The following is a 27,055-nucleotide window of genomic DNA, read 5'->3' as shown; positions in this document are numbered from 1 at the left end:
TTTTCCTTAGATTTCAGCATTTTGCTAAATATGATCATTTTGGATTTGAATCATATTAGATATCCATATTGGACCATACTGTTTGCACCTTTATCCCCAACTGAGGTACTGTCATTATCTTCAGTTTTATACATTGGAGCCATTTGGACCGGCCCCCCCCCCCCCCCTCCCCCCCAAAAAAAACAACAACAACAACAACAACAACAAACGGGAGCCAGACAACCCTTTTGACATCTAAAGTAAGTAGTTATCCTTACTTTCTCATTGTAACGAGAAAGTTTCTCGTTCGAATGAGGAACACGTTTCTTTTTTCTTTTTTTCCATGTCCCTTTAAGGACTCCATAGAGGATAACACTGCACACCTTTTTTTTTCTTTACTTTTATGTATACAAAACTATATTTTGTTGCATTTACGAACTCCATGAACTGCCACAGAAACAATACAATTGTATTTCTGCATGTAATAAAAACATTCTGAACTATGAAAAAAAAGACGCTTGGTTGAAACATATTTTCAAATAAAATAGTCAATGTCTATTTGAGTCCACCTCGTATTTATGAAATAAAGCAAAACTGCAGCGAACCAAAACAGTGTCGGCACATCAGGGCTTTAGATGTCACCTTCATTTTCACACACGATTCTAAGTTGTCATCTGTGAGGCGTGTTTTTTTTTTTTATATATAGTTCATGTAGCCAGTGGCATTTAATGGTTTCTTCAGTAACTTTTTTTTTCTTTTCTTGAATTTATGCACGATTCACCTACTCAGGGTCGAATAGCTCAATAAATCTCGGCACCAGTGTCCCACATCGGTGGTTGTGATTCACATTTTGAGCAACAGAGAAAAATAACATTTTATTTTAATGTTAGAAGCTCAACATAACAAATTTGAAAAACGAGTGAACTCAAATTAAAAAATATATTTTTCAAAGACACAGAGAGACAACAGCAGAAAGATGAAGGAGCCACATGCGGGTCTGGAGCCATGGGTTGCCTACCCATGCTCTACACCATGAGTAAAATAGATTTCTTGTCAATAAAATAAAATAAAATAATATTAGTAAAATAATTTGACCTTTAACATGGATTGTATGAATAATTATAATTGAATTAATCATAAATAATACAAATTATTACAATTGAAAAACGAGCATTTTAATTATTAGTTTATTATTAAAATCATCCATTTAACATATTTTAATAAGTGAAACGACACAGTTGTGAACGAGGGGAAAAAAGCGCCAAATAAAGTGACATTTATGTGAGAAACTTCCCTAATTACAGTCACACGTGATCACTTTGACAGAAGGGAGCCGTCGAGTGCTTACCTCTCGTATCCTTCCGCCGCAATCAAATATTAACCCAATTATTTTCCACTTTTGTCCTCAAATATAATATAATATCTAAGTTACCTTCAAATGCTCATTTATAAGGTTTATGTCTGGTTGATTGACGGCGTAACGGTCAGTTTGAACCGCACCGAGGGGACTATACGGCGAAGGCGGAGGAATACATGTACTAAAAGCCCAGCCTGCTCTAGCTTCTTTTTTCCTCGGCGGAGGCCATGATGGGAGCCTGAGTTCAGCTGGAGCGACGAAAAAAGAAAGATGATTCCCCGGGACGGAGCTGTCAAAGCAATCTGTGCATATTTCTGATCCTTGTATAGTCTGTATACATCTGAGGTGGAGCCTGTCACTTTTTCCCCTGACCTGCGATGTTCTTGACGCGCGCTCGGTGACAATGTTGAATCGCTAAGGAGGTCTTTTTTGGATCGAAAAAAAAAACCAAAAAAAACGGAGCTAGCCATTGTTGCTAGCTAGCGTGCTAGCCTAGCGAGCTAGCCTAGCTCCAACCGCCCCCTCCCCCCCCCCACACCCCCCGTCCGAGTGACTGGATACGGGCTTTTTTCTGGGGGGGGCCCCCTCCTTCAGGGGTTACCGGTGAGTTCTCTTATTCTCGCTTCGGACCGAACCCGAGGCTTATTCTTTGGACAACTGGGTGAATGTCGCTGGGGACTATTTGGAAGAGCGACCGCGGGATTGGAAAAGTCGGGCCTTCGCTGAGGAGAAGCCGAGCAAGGCCCGTCTTTATGTTCCAGAGGAAGCCTGTCTAATCCCAACGAGCTCGGCTGGCTAGCCCCGAGGAGGACCTCCTCCCCCTCCCCTTCCCCCCCTCCTCCCCTTTACCCCGACCTACCGAGCAGAACCACCGTCTACCACCTGACCACCAAAAAGCCTGCTTTCATCATTTACCCGTAATAGACTCCTGTCAGCCGCTGCAATGACTGCTATTATTAAAGAAATTGTCAGCCGGAACAAAAGGAGATACCAGGAGGACGGCTTCGACCTGGACCTAACATGTATCCTTTACTCATCCATAACGCCGCATCTATTATTATGATTATTACTACAGGCGGGCTATGAGAAATGTGAGGGGAGCTAGCTCGGGCTGTCATCAAGCGTGTTTGAAAGATGGTGGATCTGTCAAAGCGGCGTGCACTCATGTCACCGTCATATCGCAGCAGGAAATTCCCGTCCTACTGGACACCGAGTGTGTGCTTAATAAAATACAAGGTAACCGGCTGGTGCTGCTTCTATCACGCTTTAGCGTTTTGTAGGCTCACTTGGTGTTATTTCTACGCGAGAACCGTATCAGAACCACATCTGGTTCATACATGCATGTGTTCTGTAGTAAAACGAGTGGAAATGGATTGATTTATCAGGTACTAATGTCGTTTTCATAGGTTTAGGTTAGGTTATCCACCATTGAGGCCTTGGTTATCCTCAACAATGAATCTTGGTTCTTATAAATCTGTTGTTGAAAGATGCAAACGTTTCCGTAGTCGCTTTGTAGCTAATAGGACAAATTTGCATTTGATCAGAATTGGTTGGATCGTCTGTAGTCATGTAGTTATGTTGAAAAAGGAGGCATTTGCCATATATGTTAGACATACTGACTATTGGTCCTTAAATCAGTCGTTCGGTGATTGGACAAAATTGGCAAAGACCCAAACTAACTGGCCATGTTTTCATTCTCACAAATGCGAATTTGTCATTCAAATTTGATCAGAATTGGTGGAGCGATTCATAATCATTTGGTTGTGGTGGAAAAGAATTGATTTGCATCCTGGTCCCTTATTATTATTATTTATTTATTTTTTCTTAATGTAAGATCTTAACACTAAAGTTTTGGGTTTGGCCATCTGGTCATTTGTACACAGGCATGTGTTCCCTTGTAGATGTGGTAAAATGAGTGGAAAGTGATTGATTTCTCAGGCAGTGGTGTATTTTTCATAGATTTCTGTTACGTTTTTCCAGCATTGAGGTCTGTTATCCTCAACAATGGAACTTTGTTCTTACATCTGTCATTTAAAGGCCTCAAAACTGCAAAAGATGCAAACATTTCCTTAGTTCCTTTTGTAACAAATGTGACAAATTTATTTATTTAAAAGGATCCTCATTAACTTGTGCTGTAGCAGTTTGCTAATCCTCCTGGGGTCCACATATAATCTACAATACAAATAATAAATTAGTACAGCACATAATATATCAATACAGTAGTTACACGTGACTGAGCGATACAGTAGTTACTCAAAATATATGCTACAGAGTTGAACAAGTAAAAAACATTTTAAAAACAACAGGCACCAATTATTATTCTGATAAACTATGAAAGCAAATACTGTTATGATGATGATAAAAAATGCATTTTGATTCTCAAATAACGAAAGGTGACTCCAGCAGGACGTCATCGACTTGGACTTAAATTGTCTTAAATTGGACTATTTAGCCTGAAGATACTCTGTTTTGGTCGTCTGGTAATCTCTACATTCATTAGCAAATTTTTGTGCAACTGATTGGTACTGCTTCTAGCTTTAACATTTTGTAGTTTGACTTCTCTGGGTTATACATGGATGTGTACCCGTGTAGACATGGTATAATCGTGGAAGCTAACAATGATTGTTTTTAGATGTTTTCACCATTGAGGCCTTGGTTATCCTGAACAATGACATTTGGTCCTTAAAGCCGTCTTTCAAAGGACTTGGAAATGCCAAAGATGCAAACTTGTCATCACCTTTTTCTTTGTTACTAATGTGATGCATTTGTCGTTTACATTTAATTAAAATTGGTGGTACATCCATAATCATTCAGTTAATTCTGTTGGTATAGGAGACATTTCCCAGATATTTGTAGTGTGATCACGTTTTATGTTTGTTAATTTAAGGTCTTAAATGTGATCAAAGTGGTCCTAAAAAGTCTTAAATAGGACTACCATAAGTCTGAAGATATACTGTACTGTGTTTGGCCATTCATTAGAACATTTTTGTGCAGCTGGTTGGTGCGGCATCTAGCTTTACCTTTTTTTAATTTATTTTTTTAAGTCTTACTAGTTATACATGCAACTCTTAGGTTTCTGGTTAGTTGTACAATCGCGTTGCCTACGATGTAGGATAGATGAGTAGAAATTGATAGTTTTTGCAGCCATACATTGGATGTGATTCCCTTTTTTTCCACCATTAAGGTCTTCATTATCATCAACAATGACACTTGGTCAGTTGTTCAAAGGCCTTAAAAATCACGTCTCCCAGACGCAAACATTGCCATTGTGTCTTTGTGACAAATATCAAATTTGTCATTTGTGTAATCAGAATTTGCAGAACTATCCAGAAACATTTGACAAATATTTGTAATCTGGTCGAAGTTGTCTTAAATTGGATTGCTTGAAGATAAATAGTTTTGGGCATGATGGTAATTTTTACATTCATTCCTTAGCTTTTTTTTGTCTCGCTAGTCTTACTTGTACTGTATCAGGGTTCTGGTTAATTGTCCATGCATTTGTTCCCTAGCCGACATTCTTTGTAGCGAGTGTGACAAATTTGTCATTAACATTTGGTCAGAATTGGTGGAACTATCCTTTATCATTGGGTTGTGTTGGGAAAGGAGATGTCTGCCTGCTAGTTGTAACATGGTCATGGTCCTGAAATATCTTTTGAATTTCACCTAGTTTAAGCCTGAAGAGCCCCCTTTTTGGACTTCTGGTAATTTCTACATTCACGCATTGCCACATTTATGTCCCTCTCGTTGTAAATGCTGCTATTGGCTGGGGACCAGTCCAGGGTGTATTCCACCTCAAGTCCCAAGTCGGCTGCGATAGGCTCCAGCTCACCCACAGCCCTAATGAGGACAATCGCTATAGAAAATGTATGAAATTGTAAGTGACTTGGCACAGTAGTTCAAACCCCCAACTCAATTGCTTTATTCTTCCTTGTTTTTAATTTTTTAATTTTATTTTTTATTTTTATTTTTTTAAGTCATGAAATTAGCTTGACAGAGTTCATGGTCAACCAGTTGTGATGTTTTATTTGTGCTACTGGTGTATTATTCCCCCCAAAGTCTTTATATTAGATACTAGTTTGGCTCTCTGGAATATTATTTTATTTTAATCATAAGGTTATGGTCCATGGTCAACCAGCTGTAATGTGTTCTGTGTGTTAATGGTGTTTTTTTTCCACAATAATTGGGTTTTGTCCTTTTGGGAAACAGTACACATACTAATGATCTTGCTTTAAAATTTGAATGGGCGCTTTTGGATAGTGGTATTCACTAGGAAGCGGCTTACCAATCGTTTAATTGGTGGAATTGATTGTTGATTAATGGTGTCTTGTAGCAATCGGAATGGAGTACTTGACTGCATCTAGTAATCTAGCAGAAGTGCATTTCAAACTAGTTTGCAGTCTAAAGAAGGCAAACATGACACAAGCTGCATCCATGCTGTGGCACAACTCCTTGAGGACAATATTGGAGAACATTAGCAAAGCAGGAGTTCAGAACATTCTGAGATATTCTCCCATTCCTTTTAAAGAAATTACATACAAATTTTCCATGCTATTATAGAAATGTAGTCGACTGTCCAGCCCTTATTTGGACAAACTTAACATGCTTTTGATTGGTAATTTTTAGGGCTGGAACAGTTAATCAAATAACTAATCTTACTACACACTCATGCACCATTCTGTTCTGAAATAAGTTGGGCGCGTTGGCAGTGACCTAGGAGAAAACTGTGGAAAAGACAGAGAATCTGAAGTTTGTGATAATTTCACACTTAAAAAAAAAAAAAAACTGCAGTAAACTGCAAAGCAGAACTAACGTCCCACAATGGCATGTCTATGATTGCCGACACAGGGTCACAATGTTAGCTATTTTACTAAACTCATATGCAATGAAGTTGGAATGGTGAGTACAGCGTAAATAAAAACCGAATACATTTGGCACATCCTTTTCAACCTACCGTAATTTCTCATGTATGATGAGTTAACCTCAAAATTCTGGAAACCCCTTCAACCTATGTATAATGCATTTTTACAATGCATGATTTTGCTTTTACCAATTTGATCAAAACATTAAGTATTATCTGTATTTTGTTAGTTTTTTTCAAATAATTATTCTGAAGTTAAGCACTTTATTTGAACACAGAATACTTTGTTTTTATTTACTTGCTTTTATTTAGTAAATGAGAAAACACACAGTTGTGCTCGTGTGTTTACCCAGGAAGAATTTGTAAGATGTTTACAATTCTTTAAAGAAAACATGAAGGACCAGGGTAAATACATTTAATTTTGTTTTAATGGGATTCAAATTCAAGTGTCAAGCATTTCAGGAAAGAATTATCAGTAAACAAAACATAACCATAAAGAAATGAATGATGGTTGTTGTTCAGTCATCAGTCCTATGTAAAAAAAATAAAAAAATAAAAAAAAATAGTCACAAATTCTGCCTGGGTATATAAACTTATGAGCACAACTACGTATATGCAGTCATAAGAACCCCTGTCATATTGGAATGAAAGTGTAGGCTACACCTTTTTCATTACCAATAGGTGGCATACTATAATGACAACTTTTTCATCACCTCTAGAGGGCGGTGGCATATTGGAATGAAAGTGTACAGCTTTTTAATAACCTCTAGATGTCAGCATACGTATATAAAATGCGAAAGTCTTTTTCACCTATACCTATGTATAATGCGCACTATTGACTTGACAATTTTTGGGGAAGAAAATGCGCATTATACATGAGAAATTACAGTATATTCAAATGAATACACTACAAAGACAAGTTATTTAATGTTCATACTGATAAACTATTTTTTTTGTGCAAATATTTATTTTGAATTTGATGCCTTCAATATGTTTGAAAGAAGCTGAAACAGGGCATGTTTACCACTGTTACATCACCTTTTAACAACACTCAATAAGCGTTTGGGAACTGAGGACACTTAATGTTTGAAGCTTTGTAGGTGGATATCATTTCCATTCTTGTTTGATGTACAAGTTAAACTGCAACCAAACTGCCCCAAAAAAATATTTTGTAAATTTGACATATCACAGAAAAGAGTCTCGTTAACAAGCAGGACAATGAATGAATGGGTACAAAAGTATGTGAAATCGGGCTTCAAAATGGTCAAGAATTGAGACATTCATTCAGGTTCCAGACGCTGTGGGCGTGTCGCTGAGATCTCTGAAAATCCCACCTCCCGGACCTTTCAGCTGTCAATTAATACACATACTTCTCACGTACTTCCTTCTCTCATGGCTCCTTTCCAGCGACAGAGATTGCACACACATTCACAGGCTGTACAGAAGCAGCCTCTGAGTTGGCATTATGACCATAAGCCACACCAGCAGGAGAATTTTCCCTCCTTTGAAATTCAGCGGGTCAATGTGCTTCTGTAGCCGCTGAAGGGTGCAGCATAAGCGGCCATAGCTGCGCGACTCGCACTGGTCCCCATGGATGAATTTTACCCCTTCTCCTCGCCCCGCGGCAGGCAACGGGCTGACAGCCACACGTAACGCTGTTGTGCTGGACATCCAGCGGCTTCGCTAACCGCTGTCGTGCTGGCAATGGGTTAAGTTCGCCTGCTGGCTCGTAACACAATGTGCGTGTTCCCAGAGGGCTAGACATATAGCACAAATAACACAAAACACATTACACTTAAGGGAAGATGTATTTTTTTGTTGTTGCGGGCGTAGTTTTATTGCCATTTGCACGCTATACTAGTAGAACTGGGTCAAGTTATTTATCAACAAAGAAGTGCAATTCTGCTGAATGGCAATTCCATGGAATAAGGGCGCTCAGTGTTTATATATTGGGTATATGCCCAAGCCCCGTGACATCATGGGGCTAGTTCTTAGCCCCGCCCACAAAATCAGGAAAATTTAGGTGATAGTTTTAAGCCATATCTCAGCAATTCAGTACAATATTGTATCAGTCTTTGCATGTTTTCAGCAATTCAAACATGTTTAATGTATTTAGAAACAAAATAAAAATTAGTTTGGTGGCACTAAGTTGCTCAACAATGTGGGGTCTCCGTTGTAGTATTTTGTGCTTCATAATGGGCCATGCATTTTCAATGGGAGATGGGTCTATTACTTGCACTCTTTCACAGTTGCTCCAAAACCTGTATGCATCTTCCAGCAGTAATGGTGCCTTCACAGATTTGCATGTTATCCATGTCGTGTCCATTAACACACCCCCACACCATCACAGATGCTGGCTTTTAAACTTTGCGCTGATAAAAATCCGAATGGTCCGTTTCCTCTTTGGTGCGGAGGACACAATGTCCATTATGTCCAAAGACAATTTGAAATGTGGACTCATTTGACTACATCACGCTTTTTCACTGTGTGTCAGTTCATCTCAGATGAACTCTGTCCCAGAGAAGCCGATGGCGTTTTGAGGGTGTTCTTTTGCTTTACATGGTAGAATTTTAACTTGCATTTGTATTTGTAGCAATGAAATGTTTTACTGGCTATGTTTTTCTAAAGCATTCCTGTACCCACATGGCAATATTCTTTTCGCAATGATGCCGTTTTTTAATGCAGTGCCGCCTGAGGGATCGAAGGTCATGGGCGTGCAATGTTTGTTTTTGGCCTTGCCGCTTATGTGCAGAGATTTCTACCGATTCTCTGAATCTTTTGATGATATTATTTACCGTAGATGATGAAATCCCTAAATTTCTTGTAATTGTACAATGAGAAACGTTCTTAAACTGTTGGACTATTTGCTCACGCAGTTGTTCACAAAGTGGTGAACCTCACCCCATCCTGGCTTATGAACAACTGAGCCTTTCGAGCATGCTCCTTTTACACCCAATCATAACACTCACCTGTTTCCAATTGACCCGTTCACCTGTTGAATATTCCAAACAGGTATTTTTTTTTTTTTTTTTTTTTTTATAAGCATTCCTCAAATTTCCCCCTTTATTTAGTTGCCCCTGTCCCATCTTTTTTTTTTCTTTTTGTTGCAGGTATCAAATCCAAAATGAGAGAATATTTCCCAAAAATGATAACCTTGATCAGTTTGAACAAATAGCTTATTTATGTTATGTATTTAATTGAAACTAGGTTGAAAAGATTTAGCAAATCATTGTATTCTGTTTTTATTTACATTTTACACAAAGTCCAAATTTCATTGGAATTGGGGTTTGTTATACAACCTACCACCGCTAGTTGGAACGTATTGTAATGCCCACACAAGTGGTTGAGGATCAACACAGTCGCTGGTGCGATTTCAATCGCATCATTGAAAAGATGGGAAGAAGAAAAAACGTAATTCATACACGATCTGCCCATGGCTACAACTCAGGCAGAGTCACTTAACACGCAGACTGGTAGTTAATTGCCAGCCACCTCTACACTCTAATTTGCTGACGTCCACGTCACACACCAGGCCAGCCCCCGCCTTGTAAAGCCATACACACACAAAGTGACAGATACTACAGTATAATGTGAGAATGTCAACCCCAGGTGGAAAAACATACCTGCACATCACGTTACTATTTAAGGATGCCAAATACATTTTTAGCCGATAGTCGATGGGATAATTGAAAATACGCAATAGCCGGAGCCATAGTTTTAACTGTTTTTTTTTGTATTATAAAGCCTCAGTCGTGTGCTCACATGGTTGGTCTGATCACTGTGGTTTTTGTTGCAGAACTGTGTACTTTGCGGAGTTCAGTCAAATGTTATCTGATGAAATGTGTCATGTCTCTCTCCATTGTAAAGTGATTGTTGCATATGTATTTAGCTTGTGGTGAAGGAGGCATGTCCCTAAAAAAAAAAAAAAGGGGGGGGGGGGGTCTTGTCCGTTTCTGGTTTTTACAATGCAGGCCCTTGTTATCGCTATTTGACACGGCGTCTGAAACAATATGCAGTTATGTAATACACAGTTAAAGTGGAGTTAAGAAGTGATTTTGTATCGGCCCACCTCCTCACTCCTCTTTGCTCTTTTTCTTGACTACTCCCACTCTAATTCTTGCCCCCTTTCCTCTGCTCTCCTCCTTTCCTGTCTCCCCCCCCCCACCCCACACACACCCTAGCACCAACACACCTCCCCCCTCCTCCTCGCTTGTCGGTTCCCACTCTCCCTCACTCTCAGTTGCAGATTTGGCGTATGCATAGAACCCAGCCAGGCGAGGGCTGGCTTTACAAAGAAGGCGTTCCTGAAATGGCAGAATATTTTTTTTTTTCTGCTTTCCCTCCTACTCGGAGCTTCCGTCAGGGGTCTCTTGCATGTACATTTCCTCCCAGCTGCAGAACCCGATTTCCCCCCCTCCACCTCACCTCACTCCCTCCATGCCCTGGGCTGAGGCTCTTCTGGGAGCTGTTGAGCTTTAAAAAAAAAATTATAATAATAATAATAAAAAAAAAAAAAAACTTTAAATAGCCTGACTGGGATCACTTTGTCAGTAGGTCCAAGGGTTATTAGAAGGCTCTGAAATGCTGTGTTTGACTTCTAATAAATGCTTTGATGCATGGCTGGGATTATTGTTCCGTATGTACACTGGCTACTGTTAAGGGATCCATCCACTCTTGGAATTCTGTAACTGCTTGAAACAGGAGCAAGGCAATTAAGGATGTTCATCTTATGGAGGGTGACCATTTTTATCAAAATATACAAACTCTGAACAGTGGAACGCAATAGTAGAAAATTTTCCCCATTGGAAATAAAATTGAATTTACCACTTCCACACATTGTCACAATCTTAGAAACTCTTGAACCCTACAGGCACTGTTTTTAGTAATATTGAAACATTCTTAAAATATTTAAACAGTCTTAAAAGTGGCAAAAAGTCAAATTCGCCCCCTTGTTTTACATTTTTTTTTTTAAATTTTTATTTTGCTGTTTTTGGATCGATGTGTGCTCCTCGTGGGTGTGAGGTTTCCTGACCGCTTTAAAAAAAAAAAACATTGGGTTTTTGTCAGCAGTAGTTGAAATGGGAGAAAAAAAATGACCGCCTGGAAATTTTTTTTTTTTTTTTTTCAATTTCTGGTTCTGATGTGTAAGGTTTCCTGGCACTCCAGAGTCTAAAAGTGTGTTTTTACATTTAATGTAAAGTAATAAAAACACACAATAGCCGTGTTGGCTAGCAGCTAACAACACTCCACCCAGTCTCTGCTGACTCCATTTGCACACCCTTCACTTCCGGTGTTTTGATGTGGCGAACAGCGTGCAATATACTAATTCGTGCAGCAGCGTGAGAATAGATTTTCATGCTGAGTTAACATCGTACTTTTCATTTTTTGTTTTATATTTAAGGGCAATGTGTTTTTCATACTAATATTTACTGTAGTTATGACTTGGCCTAGGTTAGTGATTACCTACGGTGTTCCGACGTACATATAATTTTGGGTTACTTAACAGGAACAGAACTTGGCTGATAAGCAAAGACGCCCTGTGTTCTTTTCTCAACATTTCTGATAGAGGCTGCTCCTTCTCTTAGAAAAGTGTCTTACACAGTTGTGTACGAACCAGTTGTGTTTGTGCACACAATTTGCAAAGATCCAAGTGTGCGTTTTCTGCTTCACTTTCTTAGCAGGGGTCTTGACATTCACTAACTTGGCTCTACAGCCATGCGGGGAGGAGAAAAAGAAGCAGCTCAACATCAAAACGACGTATCCAATTAGAAACACTGAGCTTCCCTATTTTCGACACAGGAAGTGTGAGAAAAGGTTGCCCTTTAGTCACTGGTTAAAAGTGTGAAATCCCTCGGCTTAACGGCGGTGAGCAGACTTCACTTTCAGGTAGGCGGCGGCGGTTGCTTACGCCAACTTGATTATTCTCTCTTCACGGCAACCTGACACTGATGTGCTCCTCTTTTAAGAGCGTATGTGTGTCACTGTATAATTGGCCCTGACGCTTCCCATTGCTTTTTTTTTATTTATTTATTTTTTTCCCCTCCCTCCCCCCCGCCCCTTCCTTCTTCCCTGTGCTGCAGCCCTGTTCGATGACATCATGCCATTCGGAAAAAGGCAGTCGAGATGCTCACAAGGCAGTAGCCCTTTCTTCATGTTGAGCGTGCCTGTTTTTTCGCTGGCCACTCCATTAGATATACCTTGCGGGCATGAGATTGGGCCCCCCTTTTTTGCAATCAAAAGATAAAATATTTGTGCATATGATCATGTCTTAGAGTTTATACATATTTGTTGATGGACGTCCATGATACCAATGTCGTATTTCACCACATCTTTTGATGTAACTCTGGAGACTCACTGTCATGTAACCAAACCAGTACAGGGGTTCCTGGATTTATGACGGTCCCAACATACATCATTTTGTGGTGACAAATATCACGCAATGAGCTAATCTGTAAAGTTAATTTATTAAGAATATGTCATTGTGCAGTCTAAGAAGGCCCGCTCAGTTTCTGATGTACTTCTGGTTATTCTTTGAATGTTCTACATTTGTCCTAGGTGTTTTTCATACAAATGTTGTAATTATGACTACGACTGCATTGGCTATGTTTGTGATGGACTATTGCGTGTTCCGGCTTTCATGTTCGGGTTACGTCGCTGCCTTTGGAACAGAACTATATTATTACTGTTGGTTCTGAGGGGTCAAAAGAACCACTGGAGCCGGTATCAGGTAGAATGGTTGCATGCTAAACCGGACTTTTCACTAGAAATGGTTGTTGTCCTTTTTATGCCATCCTGATCAAATTTTAGCCTTTGTGTTCTGGATTTATGCTGATGACAAAACCACCTGGTTTTGACCCTCTGATGCCAAAGTTCGTTCTCTTCGGGCTTTGCTGTAGAGAGGTGCTCTTCTCCGAAGCTCGTTCATCAAGACTGGTTATTTCTGCCAGCTCAAAGGAGATTCTTCGACCTCTGCCACCAACGAGGCATTTTCTCTCAAGCCTTTCAGTGGATTCTTTTTTACAGAGCCATTCTCTGTAAAACCCCAGAGATGATCATGCCTCAAAATCCCAATAGAGCAGCACTGACAGAAATACTCGACTGTAACAAACATACCACATTCAAAGTCACTATTGAGCCCGTTTAAATTGGACTCTAGTTAATTTTCCAGACACAGAAATCCAAATCTCAATTGAACCCATCAGATTTGACCATAGATGGCCTAATCATGACCCTGCTAGTAAACGGGTGATTTTACCGAACCTTTTATACTTCAGTGTGTCGTAGTCTTGTCGTTTGTCTTTCTAGTTATCGTATAGCACAACTCTACCTACACTACTCACAATACGTTGGGCTTTGGGGTGACATTTTAGGATAAACTTAAAATGCCCTTTAACCTTTTTAGGTGAACTTAATATGACCCTCTCTTTTTGAACGTCCAGCTGTTAAATGTTTCAGAACATTTTGCGCAACTTGTTCTTTGACAAGGAGCTGAGCAGTAAAATGTACAATTTGTTTAATTCATTAATTGAACAGGTTCATTTAAAATTGGTGTTGTAAGAGTCCTGCATTTTGACATCATGAGACCAAGATGACACCTAACACTTAATCAACAGTACCTCTCCATTGCAAGGCTTTGTTCAGGGTTTTCTCAGAGGGAAGTGGCCCCTGAGCTCAAGAGTGTCACTGAGTGTAATCAGCAGGTTGCAACAGAGAGAGTGGAAGAGTCACAGAAAGGCATAGAGGTGGACATCCTTGGAAATTTACTTGACTCAAACACTTGCGTTGCTGTTCAGCGCCATTGGAAAAAGAATGGTGTTGCAAAAAGTACTAAAACATTTAAAAGTTGGACATTCAAAAGTAAAGATGACAGTTTAAGTTCACTTATAAAGGTTGTACTGCGTTTTATGGTTTTCACCCCAAACCTCGAAATCCCCAACATTTTGTAAGTAGTGCACGTTGTTTATTCCTGCCATTTTATTCATTCATTCATACACCAAAACTGGTATGGTTTGTAATTGTATAGACGTGTTTTGGTTTGCTTAACTTTTTCCATTTCCGTACCACTTATCCTCACTAGGGTCGCGGGCATGCTGGAGCCTATCCCAGCTATCTGCGGGCGAGAGGCGGGGTACACCCTGAACTGGTCGCCAGCCAATTGCGGGGCGCACATAAACAAACAACCATTCGCACCTACGGGCAATTTAGAGTCTCCAATCAACCTACCATGCATTGTTTGTGGGATGTGGGAGGAAACCGGAGTACCCGGAGAAAACCCACTCAGGCACGGGGAGAATATGCAAACTCCACACAGACGGAGCTGGGATTTGAACCCCGGTCCTCAGAACTGTGAGGCAGATGTGCTAACCAGTTGTCCACTGTGCCGCCTGCTTAAATTTGTGGGCCCTGCAAAAACAAAGGTAATGGGACCATGTACAACCCAGTCAACCCATTCAGAAAAGAGAAAGTGAACTAACTATTGGTGTGAAAGCCTCCTAAATTCAACCTTTCTTCCCCATTCTGACACTTTATGAGTCAGTTTGAGCTTCAGGTGGCTCGTCTCTACCATACCTTGACTGTTTCAACTGACTACCATGTGATATTTGCCCCTGGGAACCCGCTGTACCTAGTAAAGTGTTCCGAACGCATGCAAACTGAACTCCAGCGAGAGATACTCTTGCGTTGCAGCCCTGCTGATATAACGTTTGTGGTCTAAAAATACACGCAGGTCACAGAGCGGAGACTCTCCTCTCATGCGCCCACATGTGGCCCGGGCTCGGGCAGGAGTGCAGTTTTCCTTGTCCTTTATCCTCACCGTCAAGGCCATCTGTCACAACACGCCAGCACATACATACACACAAACACACAGATCAGCGTCCCTCCTGCGTTTTCATCTAACCGCGGCTGTAATGACACGGTGATATTGACGTCGGCTCGAAACTTTGTCACGGTCTGCTGCCCGTGCCTGCGTTCATGTACTTGTGTGCTCGAATTCCTAGCGATGGCGATGTCTCGTTAAATACTGAAACAAGTAATTCATTGTTACGTCGCTGCCCAAAAGCGCCATTCAAAAGGCTCCATGCCCACAGACGCTGCACCATTCCTTAACCTCCCCTGACTGAACAGATATCTACCCAAACATCATAGCCATGGGCTTTCCAGCAGAGCGACTTGAAGGCGTGTACAGAAACAATATAGATGATGTAGTACGGTGAGTTGCTGCACTCCTGCTGAAAAATGTTTGCTCTGACTTGATCTTGTTTTTCCTAACTTTGTATTCCTTTTTGACTCTCTCCCTTCAACAGGTTTTTGGATTCAAAGCATAAAAACCATTACAAAATCTACAACCTGTAAGTGTTCCTCACAGTTTATTTCCACTTTCTGTTTACTCATTCCTGATTTCTGACTGAATGTTGTTCACATTTCAGCTGCGCAGAAAGACACTACGACGCTGCCAAATTTAACTGCAGAGGTACGCCACTTTATACCCTTTGCCCCCTCTGCCCACACTTTCTGTAACACCTCATGACTCACTAAGGTTGCAAAATTCCGGGAATTTTCAAAGAAACAAGCTTCCCATGGGAATCAACAGGAATTTGAGAATGAACCTAAATTAATGGATGGCTCTTAATAGGGAATTCGAAGATCTGATTTGTGAACATATCGTATAGATGATCCTCAAGTATCTGCTTTAAGAATAAGAAAATCCCCATTTATCAACAATTCTGACATATATTTCAGTCCTAAAAAACAATTTTTTGCTTTGCTTTTCTCCTTGCCCCTTTTAAAAGTACACAACCCTTTTTACAGTAAGGAACAGATTACATTCCATTAAATTATCCTCAATTCCCAGATAATTCCCATGGAAAGTTTCCAATCTGGGATATTTCCAAAATTCCGCAGCTTTACGTCGCATGGAAATTTACTGGAAACTTTTCAGGCATTTACCCAAAGTTTTCCACCCCTTTTGTAATTCTATGACTCACATGGTTAGTAAATTCTCACCTAAATGTCTGACTTGCCTCCCCCAGTTGCACAGTACCCTTTCGAAGACCACAACCCCCCTCAGCTGGAGCTGATCAAGCCGTTCTGCGAAGACTTGGACCAGTGGCTCAGCGAGGACGACAATCACGTGGCGGCCATCCACTGTAAGGCCGGCAAGGGCCGCACCGGGGTGATGATCTGCGCCTATCTCCTCCACCGCGGCAAATTCCTGGAGGCCCAAGAGGCGCTCGACTTTTACGGCGAAGTCAGGACAAGGGACAAGAAGGTGTGGTCTACTTTCACGAACATGGTCTGATCACAATACATTTTCCCCATAAGAAGTGTGATTTAAAAAAAAAAAAAAAAAAAAAACTATGTTCATACTATATGTAATTATAATGTTTTAAGTTACATTAGCACCTCCAAAGTCAGTTTTAAGTTACATTAGCACCTCCAAAGTCAAACACAATAGTTCCATTGGTGCTGTTTGACTTACAAATTTATGTTTATAACCATTTTTGCCATGGGCAAAAAAAAAGTGAATTAATTTGTTCCAGGCTCAAATTGTCGTCATCATAAAACCTTTAGTAACTGAACAGGAAATGTTGTAATTAACATTTTAACGTATTAATGTTGTAAAGAGACATAAAATAAAAGTTAAACTAATCGAGTGAATTTGTTTCGTCCAGGCTCAAACTGCTCGCTGTCAAAAAATCTGACACTACAGACAGCATTTTAACCTTCCTAACTGTCATACAAGTATAAAGAGACGTTAACCAATGTATATTTAATACAAATCAATAAATTGAATTCCTTTGGTCCAGGCTCAAACTGTCACAGTCACAAAACCTTTAACTATTGGCAATGTTTCTAGTAACGTTTTAACATTGCTAACTCATACAAGTATAAAGAGATGTGAACCGCTGAATGATAAAGGGAAAATAAATCAGACATTTTGGTCCGGGCTGAAGCTGTAGTTGACAAAAAACATTGATTAACTGCGCAGGCAGAATTTTAAGTAACATTATAACATTCAGAGACATTAACCACCGTGCAATGAAGCGAAATTAACTAAAAATACTACTACTTTGAAGACACAGAATGGAGAGAAACTAGAATGCTCACCTTGACGTGCCCTAACATTGTGTTTCTGCGAGGAACGTTATTGTCATGGGACACTATAATGTACTGTTATATTGTTTGACAAAGTCACAACTTACCATGGAGTTAAAAAAAAAAAAAAAAAAAAAAAATGCTGTTTCTCTCAGCCGAGTGGGTGAGTGGGGGGAGAAGTGTGCTGCACTTCGCTGGTCGGTGTGTTTGTGTGTGAGGCTGAGCGGTGTGACAGAATCCCTGCTCAGCAAAAATATTGATGCATCAGGAACATTGACCTATGCCAATTTAATTAATTGACTGGGCTCTGGTTGCCGATGTGCCTTTTAGCAGCTGGGAGAACAGTAAAACAGAGTGAGCACACTCATGCAGAAGCTGCTGTCGGCCACAGCTCTCACCTTGACATTCATGCAGCTCTACCAGGCCCCGCCTCTTAAATGCATGTTTACACAAACGCTACAATACGTAGTGTTTTCTATATATTTTCCTCTTGCAATTAGTAATTTTTTAATGTTTACGTTGTTTAAAAACATGAAGTGATGCCTTGAGACACGACTTCTGATTTTCTTCCAGATAAGAGTCGGCCTTCGGCCTATATTTATTTATTTTTTATTTTTTTTGCTGCAAATGAGATACGAGCACTGTATGGTGGCAATGACTCAACTGACTTCACAACAAGCTGCAGCTTGTCAGAATTAATACATTTTCTTCAAAAAGAGCCTTCAAGCTGTTTATTGCCACTCCCAGCTGAAGTTTACTGTCAAACTAAACAAAGAGAATTACATTATATATTTAAAAAAACACATGGCTTTGCCTGTCTGTTAGCTTGATGCTAATGCTAGCAAATAATGGGAAACGACATAGCCAACAATTAGCATCTCTGTAGTGGCGTTATAACCCTTCAAATAATGGGTACTTGAACACCAACAGTGCAGCAGCACATCTAGACAGACAATATAGATGTATTAGCGGTGCCGTTTATCATCGGTGAAGTAGTACTGCTAAGGAGTTACGTCTCCTCTGTGTCCATGTATATCTGTCTGTTTTATACTACCCCCAGGTGGCCAAGGCGCAGACACCAGAATGAGCCGCACAATGTGCGTTGAATTAAAACAGAAAGTGTGACAAAAACTGTTTTATTTTTAATTCTATTTAAATATGCCATTTCTGTATCTTTTTATAAAGTACAATATTATGTAGTGCAATTCTTTCATTAAAAACCTATTAGAATAGTTTTTTGGGTCAGTGGAACGGATTAATGGTATTTCAAATAATTTCAATGGGATGACGATTTAAGATGTTTCGAGTTAAGAGAGTGGTCAAGTAGCGAATTAAACTCGTATCTCTAGGCGGCATAAAAAAAATGTATGTGGTATTTTTATATCGCAGATTATTAACTATTGTGGGTGGGTCTGGAACATATCCCCCACGATAAACAGGCGACAGGCAAGTTAAAACAGATAAGAGTGGTGTTTAAACGCATTAAAAGCACATTTCAGTTGTTCGTTTTTTTTCTGCAGTAAATATTTGCACGGGAATAAGAAAGACCAAAGTGGCCGACAGGTGCCTCGTGTGTTTGTCCTCTGAACCTGTCGTCGCTGTGCTTTTACCAGGGAGTGACCATCCCGAGCCAGCGCCGCTACGTCTACTACTACAGCTACCTACTGAAGAACCAGCTGGAGTACAAGCCGGTGGCGCTGCTCTTCCACAAAATGGTGTTCGAGACGCTGCCCATGTTCAGCGGGGGCACCTGCAGTGAGTCACATGCGCCACATATGCTCATGTTCAACTTTTTGGAGCCGCAAACTGGGTCATGGGCACACACACCCACACACACTTGGACGTGCACAGACATAGTGCATGGTAAGGCTCACCCACGCTGCGTTTTAGTGCCGTGAGACACGGTGGGTCCGGAGAGGGGCTTGTCATCCTTTTTGGAAACAAATTGAGCACCGTACTCGTGGCCTGCTTCCTATTGATGAGGCCCTCTACTTTTACTCCTCTTCTAGGTCGACTTGACCTTTTAAATAATAAAGCTTTTTACTTATTATTAGCAGTTTGCTGAGGAAACTGCTACCTCGGGAGGCTCCTACACATAAACATGCCCGTAATATTAATCATTTACAATGCACAGGAATTCTCTTACATACTTTTAAGACTGTAATATAACCTCAGGGACACTAACGCACCGGTTTACATCCAGATGAATGTAACACAGGGCTACAGTATTAAACGCCACACTTTGCTGTTAATTCAGTCACTATATTTTCTTGAAATCGGTAGACTGAAGTTGAATTATTTTTTCCTTTTTGATCAACAATGTTCTGTTGTCTTTCATGTGCAGTCAATATACAGTTAAGCTAAAAAAAATGAAAAAATCCATACACTGGCTCAATTTTGAATTAAATTAGTGACTTTATTTGTTGAATAGGTGTCTTCTGACTGGGAATAACAAGAAAATGACTTAAGTTATAAGAAGTTATATTAAACACTTTTGCCATGTTTTTGTTTTTACATTTTTTTTAACACTTGTGGCATTTCCGTCTAAAAGCAACCCATTTTGGGCTTAACTGTACATGCATATGTCTGCTCTATTTATGGTGGCAAAATGAAATCTAATAACCCTTTTTTGTTAACTCGTACATGTGGAACTCACAAAATCTGTCCTGTATGTGAATGTGGCGGTCCAAAAACTCATCTGTAAAGATTTATGTGGCTTCTTAACTGTATGGATTCTTTCTCTTTACACCTAATCCTGCTTTTTTCACGCCTTTAAAAACAAAATGGACCTATTCTGAGTTATACACACACCCCAGGTTGTAAGTCAACAGGAATAAAAGCTGATTTAGATCCTTTTGACGTTTTTTTTTTTTTTTTGCTATCCAGTGCCATACAAACAATTATCACATTAAGAGCTTTTATGGGTGTTTCAACTGTTTCCAACACTACCTTTTGATGTTTTATTTGTGTGCTCTCGCGGGCCGTACATAGCCCACGGGCCCCAGGTTCCCCCCCTCTGCCTTAAGTGTTTAGGTCAAGAGCGAGTTCCCTCACCCCGTGTAAATATATCTGTAAATATTTGTGTCCACCTCTCTCATGTTTGTGCCTGCTCTGCTCTCTCTGGAGAACCCCCCCCCCCCACACACACACACACACACACACACAGTCAGGCACCATTTGTGACCACCATCTCCCTCTTTTCCCTTCTCTTAAGGAGACAGTACCGTTAAAAACAGGAGTGAGCCGACCCCTCAGGGCTTCAAGAAAGGGAATTGGCATTGGGGTAAATGAGCATTTCATCAATTTTTCAATTCATTTTATTTTACCAGACCCCAGAGATCCAGCATCTGTAGCCAGGACCAGCCTTTAGGTAGAAGTCATATTGCCTGGCAGGATAAGACCAAGCTATCAGAATAGGGTCCTGCATCTCTGGTTTTGGGTCTCTTTATGTGTAGCATGTTTCTATTTCTCTCTTTTTAGTGTTGGTGGATTTTGCATGTATTCACTCACATAATAACACATTGGTATCCTCACTCATCTTCCGCGCTAAAAGCTCCTTCCTCACGATCACGCCTCCTATGTGTGGTGTCCTCGCCGCCGCCTCTTGCAGATCCCCAGTTCGTTGTGTACCAGCTCAAAGTGAAGATCCACACGTCCAACCCCACCCACACCCGGCGCGAGGACAAGCACATGTTCTTCGAGTTCCCACAGCCGCTGCCGGTGTGCGGCGACATCAAAGTGGAGTTCTTCCACAAGCAGAACAAGATGATGAAGAAGGTCAGTGGATGCTTGGGTTCTCTTGTTTTTGTTGTTGTTTTTACACAACCTCCAATGTTAACAACACTGATGTGTGCAATTTACAAGACATTTATTTATTTTTTCATTTTTTTAAGGCATTTGTTTTTTTTTTCACAATTTAAAACATTTCCCGGGTGTCTTGGTAACATGTAGAGTCCCCTCCAAAAGTATTGGAACGGCAAGGTCAATTCCTTTAATTTTGTTGTAAACTGAAGACATTTGGGTTTCAGATCAAAAGATTAGTATGATACAAGTTCAGAATTCCAGCTTTTATTTCATGGTATTTACAACCCCAATTCCAATGATGTTGGGACGTTGTGTTAAACATAAATAAAAACAGAATACAATGATTTGCAAATCATGTTCGACCTATATTTAATTGAATACACTACAAAGACAAGATATTTAATGTTCAAACTGATAAACTTGATTGATTGATTTTATGACTGCAACACCTTCCAAAAAAGCTGGGACAGGGTCATGTTTACCACTGTGTTACATCACCTTTTCTTTTAACAACAGTCAATAAATGTTTGGGAACTAAGGACACTAATTGTTGAAGCTTTGTAGGTGGAATTCGTTCCCATTTTCTTGCTTGATGTACAGCTTCAGCTATTCAAGAGTCCGGGGTCTCCGTTGTCGTATTTTACGCTTCATAATGCGCCACACATTTTCAATGGGGCATATGTTTCTCCAAAACCTGTATGTGCCTTCACAGATGTGTAAGTTACACATGCCATTGGCACTAACACAGCCCCATAGCATTACAGATGCTGGCTTTTGAACTTTGCGTCCATCACAGTCCGGATGGTTCTTTTCCTCTTTGGTCCGGAGGACACGACGTCCACAATTTCCAAAAACAATTTGAAATGTGGACTCGTCGGACCACAGAACACTTTTCCACTTTCCATCAGTCCATCTTAGATGAGCTCGGGCCCAAAGAAGCTGGCGGCATTTTTGGGTGTTGTTGATAAATGGCTTTTGCTTTGCATAGTAGAGTTTCAAGTTGCACTTACGGATGTAGCGCCAAACTGTGTTTACTGACATTGGTTTTCTGAAGTGTTCCTGAGCCCACGTGGTGATATCCTTTACACATTGATGTCGGTTTTTGATGCAGTGCCGACCTGAGGGATCGAAGGACACGGGCAATCAATGTTGGTTTTCGGCTTGCCGCTTACATGCAGTGATTTCTCCCGATTCTCTGAATCTTTTGATGAAGATATGGACCGTAGATGATGAAATTCCTAAATTCCTTGCAATTGAACGTTGAGGAACATTGTCCCTAAACTGTTCGACTAATTTCTCACGCATTTGTTCACAAAGAGGTGAACCTCGCCCCAGCTTTGCTTGTGAATGACTAAGCAATTCAGGGAAGCTCCTTTTCTACTCAATCATGGCACCCACCTGGTGTTTGATGAGCATTCCTCAACTTTCTCAGTCTTTTTTGCCACCTATCTCAGCTTTTTTGGTATGTGTTGCAGCCATGAAATTCTAAGTTCATGATTATTTGCTAAAAACAATAAAGTTTATCAGTTTCAACATTAAATACCTTGTCTTTGTAGTGTATTCAATTAAATATAGGTTGAACATGGTTTGCAAATGTATTCTGTTTTTGTTTAACACAAGGTCCCATTGGAATTGGGGTTGTACATCTAGATGTGTTAAACGACTGACAGAGCACCTTTTGTTTGAAGCCACCCACTTTTCAAGTGAGCAAAAATATTGGAATAGACATTATTAAATTAACTTATAGTGAATAACATTGAAGATTTGTTGGCATAACCCTAACTTGCAAAACTGCATCAAGCCTGTGACCCATTGACTTCACCAGACTGTTGCATTCTTCATTTGAAATGCTTTTCCAGGCCTTTACTGCAGCCTCTTTCAGTTCTTGTTTGTTTCTGGGGGTTTCTCCCTTCAATCTCCTCTTCACAAGATAAAATGCTATTGGGTTAAGGTCCAGTGATTGACTTTGTTGTGTTGGCAGTGTGTTTTGGGTCATTGTCTTATTGCATGATGAAGCTTCACCTGATTAGTTTGGACGCATTTGTCTGTAAATTGCCAGACAAACTGGTTTTGTAGACTTTAGAATTAATTCTGCTGCTCCCATCAAGACGAGTGAGCCCGTTCCAGAAGCAGCCATGAAAGCCCAAACCATGACATTACCTCCACCATGCTTCACAGATGAGCTTGTGTGTTTTGGATCATAAGCAGATCCTTTCTTTCGCCATACTTTGGCCTTTCCATCACCTTGGTAGAGGTTAATCTTTGTTTCATCAGTCCATAAACTTGAAACTCCAAGTCTTTTGTGGCTCGTCTCTCTACTTCTTTGCAAACTCCAATCTGGCCTTCTGATTCTTTTTGCTGATGAGTGGTTTGCATCTTGTGGTATGGCCTGTATATTTTTTCTCTTGAAGTCTTCTTTGAGCAGTGGATTGTGATACCTTCACCCGTGCCCCGTGAAGGTTGGCAGTGATGTCACCGACTGTTGTCTTTGGGTGTTTCTTCACAGCTCTCACTTTGTTTCTGTCGTCAACTGCTGTTGATACCCTTAGGCACCAGTAGTTTCTTTCCTTTTCAGGACATTTCAAATCGTTATATTGGCTATGCCCAATGTTTGTGCAATAGCTCTGTTAGATTTTCCCTCTTCTCTCAGCTTCAAAATGGTTTGCTTTTCTCCCATTGACAGCTCTCTGGTCTTCGTTTGCTTAACAGCAAATGCAGTCTTCACAGGTGAAACCCAAGGCCAAAAACAAGCACTATCTAATGTTTAAGCAATCAATCTAAAAGGCAACACCTGAGCAATTAGAAACACCCATCAGTCACATTTTCCAATACATTTGCTCACTTGAAAAGTGGGTGGCTTCAAACAAATTTTGCTCTCTCCTGAGTTGTTTCATACATTTACATGTGAATGCCATGAAATAAAAACTGGAATTCTGAACTTTTGTCTCATATTAGTCTTTTGATCTGAATACAACAAAAACAAAGGAATTGACCTTGCCGTTCCAATGCTTTTGGAGGGGACTGTATGCCACTTTTTTTATGGAGGTGGTCCTCTGTCATGCAAATGAGCCACTGCTCCCCCCCCCCAGAGACTAAACTACTTGTATACTAGCAATCAAAAAGTCCCCTTAATAACAAATAAATGTCTCCCTCAAATTAATGTTATCATTTTTCTCCTGCTAGGAAAAGGGTGTCAGGTAGTAACTGTAATGATCTCATTTTATAGATTCCATTATTCACACGTCGACATTGAAGGGGTCATATTAATATGATGGAAAATTGACTTTTTAACTGCTTGTATACAAAGAGTTGGTCTCTGGAGTGCCTGCCCCCCATCAAGTGTGAAATTACACAATGTAGTTAATATTTTATCCCCTTTTGTTGAAAATGTCTGTGAGCGATCCGTTATGAATTTTGCCAAATCGTGACACTACACTGATTTGAAAAGTGGCATTCGGTGGCTTGGTGATGAAGTGCTGCCACTCTGGACTACAGAACGCAACCCACGACCTGCACCTGGGTTGAAAAATGTGATGTTTTTGATACAGCTCTTGCATTTCATCTCATTAGATTCATGTGACTCATGTCTTAGTGTAAAGTGTGTCGTCTTTGTTTGAATGATACACTTAATTTCCTTTTTTCCGTCCCAGGACAAAATGTTTCACTTCTGGGTGAACACCTTCTTCATCCCCGGGCCAGAGGAGGGCTTGGAGAAGCTGGAGAACGGCGCGGTGAACAACGCTGAGAGCCAGCAGGGCGGCGGCCAGGTCCAACAGCAGCAGCTGCAGCCGCCGAGCAGCGCAGAGTGCAGGGACGGAGGCGTCGGCGGCGGCAGGGATGGCGGCGACAGGGACTACCTCATCCTGACGCTGACCAAAAATGATCTGGACAAGGCGAATAAGGACAAAGCCAACCGCTACTTCTCGCCAAACTTCAAGGTAACCTTTGTCATGAAAGATTTTCATAGTGTAGCTGCCACACTTGGTTTAATTTTCAAATTTGGTAAAGTGTAAATACTTGGGATGCACCAATGCCACTTTTTTCCAGACATACCTGTAATAAAAGTACTTGCATTTGGTTACTTGCCGATGCGGAGTACCAATACTTAATAATGCGCAAACTTTACTTGTACATGACTTAAGTTTCACTCAAATATTACACTTGCTCTATCACTCTGTAACTCCTCGTTGAAATTTAAACACCAAAATGTTGATCCAAACCATGTAATGAGGGGAAAGTCCACTAGCTTAATGCTAACATATAAGGCAATACGCCATAGACGGGCTAACACAAATTAGCATAGATGTCGCAATAATTCTAAACCTCCACACAACTGCTACATTAACACTCATGGCGCAGCAACACGTAAAGAGCATACAACAATTCTCCATAACTTGCAAGTTACTTTGTTTTTACCGTGTATACATATTTATTCCAGGTGTTGTCAATATCATAACTCTTTTTTTGTTGTTGTTGTTTTTTTCCCCTGCACAACACCTGCCAGTTACTGATGTCGGGTTTATTATCTCCCCCTCCACAGGTGAAGTTGTATTTCACAAAAACCGTGGAGGAGCCTTCAAATTCAGAGGCGAGCACTTCAACATCTGTCACGCCGGACGTCAGCGACAATGAGCCAGACCATTATCGATACTCTGACACCACTGACTCTGATCCGGAAAATGAACCTTTTGACGAAGAGCAGCACACACAAATCACAAAAGTGTGAACTCTTTTAAATAAGAAAAAAAAATAAACAGCAAGAGAAGAAATTATACAGCGAGAGGAAAAAAAGGAGAAAACTTGAATATAAACTTAAAAGAAGAACCTTTTTGTCCCTTACCCTCCCCCCACCCCAGATGGCAATAGAATATCATCATGTCAAATGCCAATTTTATGGGGAAAAGATGAATATCCTGACCAATATATTGTTTTTTTTTAAATTTTGTTTATTTCTTTTCCCTTTTGGCACGGCCATCAACCACGTGCAAGGTATTGACACTGTTGCCCGATGGGAAAAAGGTGCTGTAGCTATAAAAAAAAACAAAAAAAAACAAAAACAAATGTGTTATATATATATATACATATGTATATGTATATACATATATATACATTCATATATAAAGGATTTTTTGTGTGTGTGTGTCAAAGACAATGGAAAGAGAGAGTACCACAATCAGGAGAGACGGGAGTTGAAGTCAAGGACGATCTACTCGGGACAATGCTGCTCCTTCTCCTGTCCAAACCAAGGCCAGTGCTGCAGTCACTTTGTTTCACTCCCTCCTCCTTTTCCTCATCTTTTACTCCCCTCCTCCTCTCATCATTTACTCCCCTCTTCCTCCTCCTTTACTGTGAATGCTTCTTGTGCTCTTTGCAGGCTGTCTCACGTGACTTTTTTTGGCCTTTGTGCAGTGCAAACTGCATGCGGGCCGTGGGTTTGGGGGGGTGGGGTGGGTTCAAGGGGTGGGGCGGGCTGGGGAGGGGTTTATGAAGAGGCTGTGATGATGTCTAAAAGCATTGCCATTCCTGTTCCCACTGTGTATACGTTTAAATTATGCAGAACAAGGCATCCCATGTAATTGTTAATGTTTTTTTATCCTAAGATAATAAAAATATAATACACAAAAAACAGCGGGGGAGACGAGTGTTTGAAATCTTGTCCGCGCGACCTTTTCACCCTTACATACTGTCAAATTTACAGCAATTACCCTAAATATAATTCTTTAACCTTGAAATTTGATGACTTTTCCTAAAGAGGCCCAAAATGAAAATTATTTGTGAAGTTGCGACAGAGTTTGAGAACACTGAGGCAGTTCAGGGTTCAATTATGAAAATGGATTTTTAGATATACAAGTATGTCTTAAATCAAGGAAAATGGGAGTCTTGCAACTGTACGTGCAGTAAGGTGTGTATTTTTTATGGGGCATTGGTACCAGTGTCCCAGAGGGGAGCTTGAAAGAGTCCTG

At 40.5% G+C, this 27,055-nt stretch overlaps 1 protein-coding gene across 4 annotated transcripts; it reads left to right on the top strand.

Annotated features, from left to right (window-relative positions):
• Nucleotides 1-1,539: 1,539 nt before the first annotated feature.
• On the top strand, nt 1,540-26,718 carry ptena (phosphatase and tensin homolog A). Of its 4 annotated transcripts, XR_009790750.1 has the most exons (11): nt 1,540-2,358; nt 15,318-15,402; nt 15,497-15,541; nt 15,620-15,663; nt 16,223-16,461; nt 18,902-19,151; nt 20,503-20,571; nt 20,899-21,065; nt 24,743-25,030; nt 25,633-26,081; nt 26,241-26,718. XR_009790750.1 is itself a non-coding variant. In XM_061789721.1 (10 exons), exons 1-10 carry the CDS (start codon nt 2,280-2,282, stop codon nt 25,816-25,818), a joined length of 1,344 nt encoding a protein of 447 aa, XP_061645705.1. In that variant the 5' UTR covers nt 1,540-2,279; the 3' UTR covers nt 25,819-26,718. The 4 variants fall into 4 exon arrangements, 3 of the variants coding, with proteins under 3 accessions (XP_061645705.1, XP_061645704.1, XP_061645706.1); XM_061789721.1 differs by having other exon boundaries at nt 18,902-19,043; nt 25,633-26,718; XM_061789720.1 differs by having other exon boundaries at nt 25,633-26,718.
• Nucleotides 26,719-27,055: the final 337 nt, after the last annotated feature.

This window comes from Phyllopteryx taeniolatus, chromosome 11, assembly GCF_024500385.1.
Source record: "Phyllopteryx taeniolatus isolate TA_2022b chromosome 11, UOR_Ptae_1.2, whole genome shotgun sequence".
Taxonomy (NCBI): Eukaryota; Metazoa; Chordata; class Actinopteri; order Syngnathiformes; family Syngnathidae; genus Phyllopteryx; species Phyllopteryx taeniolatus.
Note: the sequence above shows the minus strand (reverse complement) of the source record. Positions and strands in the feature narration are given on the sequence as shown.